Here is a 10307-nt window from a genome sequence, read left to right as displayed (position 1 = left end):
AGAGGGGGCTGTCTCAAGTAAAAAATTGCGACGAATATATCATTTCCCTTCATTTGGTCTAAAATTCGCCACAGCTCTAAAACGGACGCACTCCACACACATATATGAACTCTAATGGCGGAAGCTCTGGCCTGAGTTCCTGAAAATCTTCTTGTCGCTCGCCATCTTAACGAACCGAAAGTAGGGTTTCGGAATTCTAGGGTTTGTTGTTGTAGAGTTTCCATGTCTTCTTCTTCCTCTACCGTTTCCACTCTTTTTGCATCACACATCTTCAATCCCTGCCGTCGATTTCCTCTATCAGGCACTAATTTTCATCACCGTAAGCTTCAGATACTCTCTCTCTCTCTCTCTCTCTCTCTCTCTCTCTCTCTCTCTCCTTTTTAGGTCTTGATATATGAGCTTATAAAATTCTGGTTTTGATTTTTTTTGTGTTAAGGGAGTAAATGCGGATTGCCGAGAAGGAATTTCTCGATGGGAATCGTTGCTGCTGGGGTTTCAGTTTTGGGTTCTCCTTTGGGTGCAGATCCCGTTCAAGGTAGGGTTTTCTTCTTTTTATACTTCTTTATTTTTATTGTTTCTTTCTTGAGGAATTATATTAGTCCCTTTATCTTCTTTAAACAGGAATTTAGTTAGGGCGATGCTTTTTTCGCCCCCCCTGTAGGATAATGCGCCTCATCTCCCTTTAGTTAACTTGTAAAAATTGTTTTTCTTTTGTATATTTTATTGATATTTTGCCTGTATAGAAATTTCTGGATATGATAGGGAACATCCTCTAACAGCTTAAGCTTTTGGAGTAGTTGGTTGTTTCACACATCGTACTGTGGAATTGGGTTGAAAAACTGAATTTTATGAGGATGGAAATATTTCTTTTGCACTATTCTAGTATGTATTTGTGGAAATATAAACCAAAATAGAATAGAAGTTACTCGTAAAATTCGATGTATAGAATTATTTTCAGAGAAATATCTTGATTTTTAGGTGAACTTTCTGAAATATTAATGGGTTTAGTTCTGCCTCCGCTCGAACTGGTTGGAGAAATTAATTTTTTTTTCACCAGTCCTTTAATTTGCATATCATGTTCACGTTTGAATTTACAATTGATCTTTAGCCACTTTAGCTTGGGGTATCTCTGTCACATTTTCCTGGAAAGCTTTATTCTTATGGCAACATTCCTTCTTGAAATGACGATCACCCTTCTTCTCGAAGTTCTTAGTGTTATTCTTGAAGTCGAGGTTTTAAATTTCAGCTCGGGTTTCGGTCGGCACAGAAACAAAACCATTTCAGTTTCGGTGGAAATCTTGTAAAATCATGAAAACTTATGGAAACATAGGCACATGATGGAATTTTATGATGAAACTTTGAGAAATGCTAGAATAATGACAAATACATACTTAGAAACCAACACATAAGCAAGGCAGCCATCCATAATGACTTAATCACATCATGCATTGGTTCCATGCCAATCTGACATCCCAGCAGATCGATATGGGAATAGTTCTGATTTGCATTTGATTTCATTTCATTAATGTAGATCGGCATTGGACCAATGCATGCCACTAGGTGTTCGATGTGATTAAGTCATATGGGATTGGAATAGTATAGAAATCAGAACTCAGAATGTAGACCAAACATTCTGCTCAACAGAAGTATAGAAGGATCATGGTTTGTATTTCAAACCATTCTCTTTTGTGGCACAATCTGTTGCAGCAAACTAAAAAACATACAGTCACAATCAGAAACACAAATCTGCTTGTGATCTGATCCAGACAGTTCAGATCTAATCTGCTAGGATAGAGAAGCTTGGCTATCTTCAAATGACTTGTTTCCACATGGATTAACAGAACTATGCTGAATTCCAATATACTAGGAAGTTACTTTCAGATTGAAACCAGATTCAGATTTTGACGGACACGAGCACAAAATGAATTCTGCTGGTAATCTGTAGCAGATCTCTTTGATCATTAAGCAAAGAATATTCAAGGATAGGAACTGAAACGAAACTCCAAATGGAATCATAAACGAAACTCCAAATGGAAATTTCAATAGAAAGAAAATGATTCACATAATTTCAGGAAGTAAAGAAAACTGAAATGAATTAGATCGAATATGAAAAATAGAATGATTACATTCTACAGATGATAAAGGCTTGAAGTTCTTACTGAGAAGAAACCCTCGAGAGAACTTCCAAGGAGGGAAAGATCCCATTCCTAGATCCTAAGCTCTCTCCAACCCCAATCGCATCCTCCAAATCTCACAAAAGTCAAGGATGTCCCCAAATCCCAGCACCCGTGCCTATTTATAGGCTTCATGAGAAGCTTCTAGAGGCTGTCCAGCTGGCCGCCATGCCTTGGACAGTTGTCAAGCCATCTGTAATCCTGATGTAGTGATGTGACAGTTAACTACTAGCTGGTCATGTGGCACATCCATATGCCAATCACAAGTTTACGACACTCACAACCACTTACACATCTCACTTCTTTCACTCCTATATGCAAACAATCTTTCATGACAACCACATTGCTAACAGACATGTATGTCTCTCTTGTCCGGCAGTGGAAGATTACTCGCCAAGGTGAGGTGCTCTGATCATTGCCTTCTAGCTAAGTCAGGGTGTGCTTAGCTTCAGACTTCTTGAAAGTCGTTGTCTTCCTCCCTTAATTACACAAAGAAGAAATTAGCTACCCTAACCTATGCCCAAATTACCTTGGCTGTCTCCATGTCCACATCACTGAGAAAAACAAGAGTTTATGTCGTCAACTTGTCATCTCTCAAAGTTAGAACCCAAAGTTAGAACCATCAAATTTCTAAGGTTTCTTGGCTCGAGAAGACATATTCGAGCAATAGGAAATCCAAACATGCCTAGGTTGCCTAGAGAGTTAGATAGTGAAATAGTAGAAGAAGAGAACAAAATGTTTTTGTGGAGGGGGTTAACGTTACTGTGTGATGCAATCATAGGGTTCACAGGTTTAATTTCTGCCTCTGGGAACTTAGGAGCAAAAGGTGGTACTAGCTCAATACGAGAAGCACATGTATTCCCAAGACAAACGAAACATTCATAAATCATAGAGTTTTCATAGAAATGCAGAGCCGTTGAATTCCTTCAACAAATAGAAGCTAAATCACCCCAAACAAGTCCATACATGAAGCCCACAAGTAAGCAACTAGCTAATAGGAATAAATCAAATCTCAAATAGAATATCATAAAATAAAGTCAGATCTATGAACTATACCTAACAATGGCCCAATAAACATCTAAAAATCTAATGGAGGTTAGGGAATGATGTTAGGTAATGTAATCATGGTAGGATGATAAGGGTGTCAAGGTGAGGGAATGATTATGATATAAGGGTGTAAAAGATGAATGGAAAGATTGGGGACTATGTGTGGAAAGAGAAAGAAAGGAGGAAGGAATCAATGGAGAGGAGAATTATTGCTCTAGGGTATGAAATTAGAAAGGAATGATACCTTTCTTGGGAGTGGGCGTGTCGGGCGTTATGCCTTGGTCGTTCTGCTGCAGATAGTGTCTGAGAGAGAGGGGAGGTGGCTGATCTCAACCAAGAAAGATAGGGAGGGAGATTATAAGAATGAAGGGGAGAAAAAGAGTGGGTTGTAATGGGGCACATAACCATGGGATTGGAGATAATAAATAGAGGGAAAAGAAGAGGAAAGATGGTAACAAGGGGCAGCTGTGATGAGCCCACAACCGTAGGGTGCTGAAAAGGGGAATAAGAAAGGGAGAGGAGAAAGGAAGGGAAGGAGACGGGTGTCAGCTATCTCTCAGCCGAAAGGGAGAAAGATAGGGGGAAGGAGGGAAGAGGAGAGAGGGGGAGGGGGGTGGGGGGCACAAAGTGCACACATGCACATGCCAAACCAATCCACAGCTGCGACACAGCTACAGCCCTGCTCGGCACACGTGTGGGTGTTTTAATGACTTTCCCCAAAGTCCTCTTCTCTTCTCAAGATCTGAACCCTTATGAAAATGATCAAGATTTATGTACCATAAAATGTTTTTCGTTCTACCCGATGTGGGACTGGCCCTTCATTTTAAGGGTTGTATAGTTTGAAAAAGGTAAAGTTGAAACACCTTTCCCACAAAATTTGAATTATTGCTTTTACTGTAAAAACTCAACACTTGTTATTGTGGTATTGAGTTTGAAAGATAATGATGGAAATATTGATTATTCTATTTATTTATATGAATGAGTTATTTCTGTTGAATTATTTGAAAAAATCGTATTCGTGGCAATGAAAAAATTGGTTCCTTTTCTGATTTTAATGTGCAATGATCCAACTAGGTGTCTTTTCATTCTAACTTATGAGGTACACTTCATTGGCCCAGCATGCAATATAATGATGGGCCAAATTTGATCATTCCTTTTCTTTAATTTGAGGAGAAACTTCATGATACGGTGGGATTATTTCTCTGCCTTTGGTTGGAAAAATAATATTTTTGGAGTGACCGTGAATGTTCTTTTCCTTTCTCTTCTTCATTTTTGGTTAAATGTAGGGAAAATTCTTACTAGTTTGTTTCTCTGCAATTGAAAGTGAGAAAACCATTTTCTTTTAGGAAATGGTTTTTTTTTTTTTTTTTTGGAGTGATTGCAAGAGTGTTCTTTTATTTTATTTATTTCTTGTTTGGAAAATTTGGAAGAAATTTCAGGATATGATTTCTCACTATGGAAGCAAGTAGTTTTCTATACAATTCTTGTGGAGGGAGAAGTTGCTTTTACTTATTCATTTTCTTTTCTTTTCTTTCAACTGTAGGAGAAATTTCTGTACCAGATGAGCTTATTTTATTCATATTGGTTTGATAGAAGTGTATTTTTTAGTGATGGAGGGTTTTTCTTTTCTATTATTTTTTTCGTTTTTTGGTGAGAAATTTCTGGATCGGATGAGCTTATTTCTGTGAAATTGGGTTGGCAATATTATATTTGTAGGGATGGAGCGATTACCTTTCAGGCCAGAGGGCTACAATTTTTGGACATGGAGAGGTCACAAAATACATTATGTGGAACAAGGGAAAGGCATTCCCCTTGTTCTCATTCACGGGTTTGGTGCTTCTGCCTTTCACTGGAGGTCTGCCTTTTACTTTCTGTTTCTTTTTTTAAATTCTCATTTTTGACTGACAATGAGAACCCACTTTGGAATTCCCATATCTGCTTGCACGTATCGTGGACGCCATTAGAGAATTTCCATAGTGGTGCGCCTGTTAGACTAATATATGCTTTGTTGGCATTTCTTTGAGCATCAAAAGAGCAGTTGATGCTATTATAGCACGTTAACTGTGCTTCCTTAAAGATTGGAAATCCACCCATTTCAACCTTTATTACATCTTTATTTTGTATATTATAAAATTATGAGGTGGTTAGTAATGCCAGATGGTGTTTATCCACTGGTTTTCTTAACTCAGATGTATCATAATTCATTGCTTCGGTGCTCCATTCTAATTAGGTGCTTCTGTGTTACATGGTTACCAGATATAACATTCCAGAGTTGGCAAAGACATACAAGGTTTATGCTTTAGACTTGCTGGGGTTTGGTTGGAGTGACAAAGCAATTATTGAGTATGATGCTATGATTTGGAAGGACCAGGTATCTGATTTCCTGAAGGAAATAGTGAAAGAACCAGCAATTTTAATTGGGAACAGGTACTAAAACACAATGATGGAGACATTATTACAGTCTTATTCTGCTTTGCACTTGCACCATGTGAGTAGCAATGCTTTTGTGGCCTTCCTAGTAGCATTCCTATTTTCTTTTTTGAATGATGTAGTTGTATTTCTATTGTAAATATGTTCCTACTTCCAGCTCACGTACATTTGTTCCTTGGGAGTGTGGGGGTGGGACCAGGGAGGGATGGGTTATTTAGGTTCATCACAGTCTCTGGTCTAGCTGTTGCTAGCTAGGTCTGTCGATGTGCTGGATAACCAAAATTGCCGATAATGCCCGTCCATGTTTAGCTGGCTTTGGGCTTGACCAAATGACCAGTGACTAGATGTAGGCCTTAAAGGTAAGGGGCCTAATGGGCTGTTACTAACGAATATATATATGTACAACTAAGTACATACATGAAAGAAAGTGAAGAAATTTTTATATATGGGTGAAAAGAATGCTCAAACTCTTGGTTCTTGGTTTTTTATTGAACAATTATTTAACAGCGTTACCTAACAATATCAGAAACACAGGGAGTTAGTTTGCACTTATTAACATCCTTCAGATATATTTCTTATCTAAAGGCCTAAACATTGTAATGTAGTTAACCAATATGTTTCATGATTTCATCAAGATGCATATTATATTTAGTTGAATCTAATGATTTGCAAAAAATAGTCCTTGCCTATAATTCAGAGATTCGCCAGAAAATTGTGTTTTCTTGCTATCATTTAAAAAATACCGGAGAATTGTTGATATTTCAAAAATATGGATGGACCAATGTGCTCTTTTTCCAATAGGAAAGGTTTCTATTGTTTCTGGCTCGGCATTTATAAATGTTAGTGGGCTGGGCTTGGGCCTTGATAAAATTTGGTCAGTTTGTTGGGTATGAGTTGACCGGCCCAGCCTAACCCCAGTCCTCTGAAACCCTATTAATCAGCCCAATAGGAGTTCCTTATACATGAAGGGGTGACAGTTCTCAATTCTCATCTACTCAAGGTGACTCGACCAATTCACAAACTGCCCTGCTATTTGACTAAATTCACTAAATTCCCCCATAAACTATGCGCTACTTCGATATTTGGCATCTTGGATCGGTTTAAGTATGCATCCAATTAGCATTGCAAGTGTGGACTGAAATTTCACCCAAAATGCAATCGGGTTGCACACCTAAATGGCCCCCTTGAGATATTGTTCTTATCTATTACTATTAGTGCAAAAAAGGGAAGGAAATAAAGGATAGTAAAACTTCTGTATAAAATGCTTAAACATGTTTTCTGTGAATTGTGCTATTCAATTCTAATTATTATGTCTAACAATTCCATATAAAGAAGACCTTGAACAGATAAGCCTGCAATCCTTGGAATACTTGTTTAGAGTAAGGCTTACTGGTTTTATTCATTGCTTATTCCCGCCAAAATTGAGTGAAGTGTCATGAAATTCTTTCGAAGTGATCTTATAATTGTTGACCATGTGACCCATGGTTACTTTTCAGTCTTGGGGGATTTACTGCTTTGGTTACAGCAGCAGAGTTGCCTGACCGAGTTTGTGGAGTTGCTCTACTGAATTCCGCTGGACAGTTCGGGAACCCTAGCGGAGAAACCAGCCTCAATGCTGAGGACACAGCCCTACAGAAGTTTCTACTAAAGCCACTGAAGGAAGTTTTTCAACGTATTGTACTTGGATTTCTATTCTGGCAAGCAAAGCAACCTGCTCGCATAGAGTCAGTCTTGAAAAGTGTATGCTACTCCCTATCTGAGTGCCGCAGACACCCCTAAGTTATATGGTTTTAACACTTATATTGTATTTTATCTTTGAACTTTATTATACCTTGTACCATTCCAAAAAATATTATATACCTTATGCTATTATCTTATGTAATAACCGTCTAGTATCTTGATACAGGTGTGCCAAGTTTCTCATGGGAACGATGTCTGATGCATCTTTTTCATGTCTAACCCTACAAATGTCATGTCTATATTTAATAGGATAGGATTTTCTCTACTATATCTCTGATGCACATATTCATTGTTGATACAGGTGTATATAAATACTTCTAATGTGGATGACTATCTTGTTGAATCAATAACAAGACCAGCAGCAGACCCTAATGCTGGAGAAGTTTATTACAGGTACGCTGTATGTAAGTTCCATTTCATCCATTTCCCAAATGAATATTTTCCATAAAATGATTCGGCTATACATTTTGGTTTAAAGGAACTGTCAGGTTATGTTATTCAAAAAAAAAACTGTCAGGTTAGACAACATTGTTTTATTTTTATTTTAAATTGGTTTTCCATATTGTGATGGCCAGTCATGCTCCCAACCCATTATACCTACACGCCATCAGAACATGTTTATGGTTTCTGATATTGTAGCATTCCTTTGTCATACTATCCATGATGATATATAGACTGTTGGTGTTTTTTTAGATAAATGAAAGTATGAAACCATTATTCTCATTGATTCTTATTCATGTTATGCCTGCAGATTAATGACAACATTCATGACGAACCAGACTAAGTATACGCTTGACAGTATCCTATCAGAACTCTCTTGTCCTCTGTTACTACTATGGGGGAATTTAGACCCTTGGGTGGGGCCAGCAAAGGCCAATCGAATCAAAGAATTCTACCCAAATTCTTCCCTAGTGAGTGTACAGGCAGGGCACTGTCCACATGATGAGGTTCCTGAGATCGTCAATAAAGCTCTAGTTGATTGGTTATCATCTTTGAAGCTCAAAGCCTCCATGCAAACACTATAATCCCATAGATTGTGATTTTTATGGTGTTATTGGGTGTGATTTTCCCAATGCTTGGTAACATAAGTTATTTTCTGATCAGTAATGAATATTCACTTATAATCTAGACATACACAATACGCATTGTCCACAGGAAGAGGTTCTTGAGCTCGGAAATGAAGCTCTAGTTGATTGGTTGTCATTTTTTAAGATCGCAGTCTCCATCCAAACACTATTATCATGTAGATTGTGATTTGTATGATGTTATTGTGTGATTTTCATGATGTTATTGTGTATGATTTTCTCAATTCTTAGTCATGTAAGTTATTGTCAGATCTGTATTAAATATTCACTTGTAATCTAGATGCACACAATGATACATTGAATGTTTAATTTTGGTATTGATTATTGAAGTTTAACTTATCTTCCTCTTTATGAGAAAGAAGCAAATTGATAATTGATACAGCAAACTAGTAGGTATTCCAATGAAAGTTCAAAACTTCCTAGATGATTGAACGACCAAACAAACCATCCAATAAATCTTCACGAAGAATGCTAAAGCGAGATAAAATGACAATAGATTTGATCAAAGCATGGCCGATGTTGGTTAAAATGCAAAACCCGGAAGGAAAAACTCAAGTATTAACTTCTTGAAAAGTACATCAAAACTTCATATGTGTATGTGTGTATACTATATACACCAAACACCTTTAAATTATAATTTAATCCTTACCGTCAGTATATGATCAAGTCATTACTTAGATGAACCTCAGTAATGTATAGCCTAATTTTTATTCAGAGACACTACAAAATACAAATAGGAAGTGTATTATAGGTTGTCCAAGAAATGGAAAAACAAATTCTAAAACTATAGAACTAAAATTAGACTCTTCGCTTGATAAAATCAATTACAAAATCTTTCCCTATCATAGTCCAAATAAACCACTTTAGTCACTTACAGGCATCAAGTTCTAACCTTCTTTTTGTGGGTATACCAAAACCTACTTAAACATTATCAAAAAATTAAATAAGAATAACAAAAGTGCAATGATAAATTCATGCCCCCTGTAGGATAATTCTCACCCCTTTAACGTGAATTGGCATTTAAAAGCGTTAAAGTCTGTCAAATAACCTCCTTTAAGGGGTTGCAAATTATCCTAGGGGGGAATTTATCATCGCCCTAAAATATCTCCATAAATCATAATAGCTTATCCTTCCAATTTTGTGATTAATGGATCTCTGTAGGGCCCATTGACTAAAACATTGTGTTGAGAAAATCTGCCGGGCAAATCCAATCCGATCGTGCACAAATTAAACGGAAAAGAAAAATAACACAAACAAGCCACAAGATGAACACTGAGATTTTACGTGGTTCGGCCAAGCCTACTCCACGGGCGAGAAACACGATCTTCCACTATGAGAAAACAATATACAGGGATTACAATGGATTAATCTCAAACTCGCAACCCTTTCCTTACTTCTCAAACCCAAGACCATACAAGAGTAACCCGAGAGAAACCCACAAGAGAAAACCCAAGAGAAAGCCCCGAGAAGGAACACTGAGAAGAATCCCATGTCCTCTTTCATCTTCTCTCTCCTTTCTCTATTTTCTTCTCTTTCTCTTCTCTATTCCCCAAGAGGCAGCCGACACACCCCTTGACTCTTGCTTTTTCGCAACCCAAGAGAACAGCACTTCTCTTTTTATAATTTAGTTTTCCCCAAAAGCTAAAATAGAATTTCTATTTTTGCCTTTGCCTTTGCCTTCCCACCCAAGCAACCACCGTGCGTGGGAAATAAAGCAACTTTCCCAACAATCTCCACCTTGGCTTATTTCCCAACCACCTGAAGATTTTCGTTGATGTTGCCAGGCAACTTTCCCAACAATCTCCACCAGATTTTCCGTTGATGTTGCCAC

General features: G+C 37.5%; 1 protein-coding gene across 2 annotated transcripts; it reads left to right on the top strand.

The window, feature by feature from the left end:
• Nucleotides 1–8813, top strand: LOC143884573 (alpha/beta-Hydrolases superfamily protein). 2 transcript variants are annotated; one of them, XM_077388221.1, is made up of 8 exons: nucleotides 1–319; nucleotides 437–535; nucleotides 4938–5076; nucleotides 5478–5648; nucleotides 7148–7391; nucleotides 7693–7784; nucleotides 8143–8449; nucleotides 8547–8813. In XM_077388221.1, the coding sequence occupies exons 1-7, from the start codon at nucleotides 223–225 to the stop codon at nucleotides 8414–8416; spliced, it is 1116 nt and encodes a 371-aa protein (XP_077244336.1). In that variant the 5' UTR covers nucleotides 1–222; the 3' UTR covers nucleotides 8417–8449; nucleotides 8547–8813. The 2 variants fall into 2 exon arrangements, with proteins under 2 accessions (XP_077244336.1, XP_077244335.1); XM_077388220.1 differs by having other exon boundaries at nucleotides 2–319; nucleotides 8143–8813.
• Nucleotides 8814–10307: the final 1494 nt, after the last annotated feature.

This window comes from Tasmannia lanceolata, unplaced genomic scaffold (assembly GCF_043159265.1).
Source record: "Tasmannia lanceolata isolate RefF3 unplaced genomic scaffold, GAP_Taslan_0.1 ptg000008l, whole genome shotgun sequence".
Lineage (NCBI taxonomy): Eukaryota > Viridiplantae > Streptophyta > Magnoliopsida > Canellales > Winteraceae > Tasmannia > Tasmannia lanceolata.
This window is presented reverse-complemented; position numbering and strand designations above follow the sequence as displayed.

Coding starts and splice junctions, on each gene's coding strand:
- LOC143884573 (XM_077388221.1), top strand. CDS start 223: ATGTCTTCTTCTTCCTCTACCGTTTCCACTCTTTTTGCATCACACATC. Junction 5,077..5,477: donor GCTTCTGCCTTTCACTGGAG/GTCTGCCTTTTA, acceptor CATGGTTACCAG/ATATAACATTCCAGAGTTGG. Junction 7,392..7,692: donor TAGAGTCAGTCTTGAAAAGT/GTATGCTACTCC, acceptor TTGTTGATACAG/GTGTATATAAATACTTCTAA.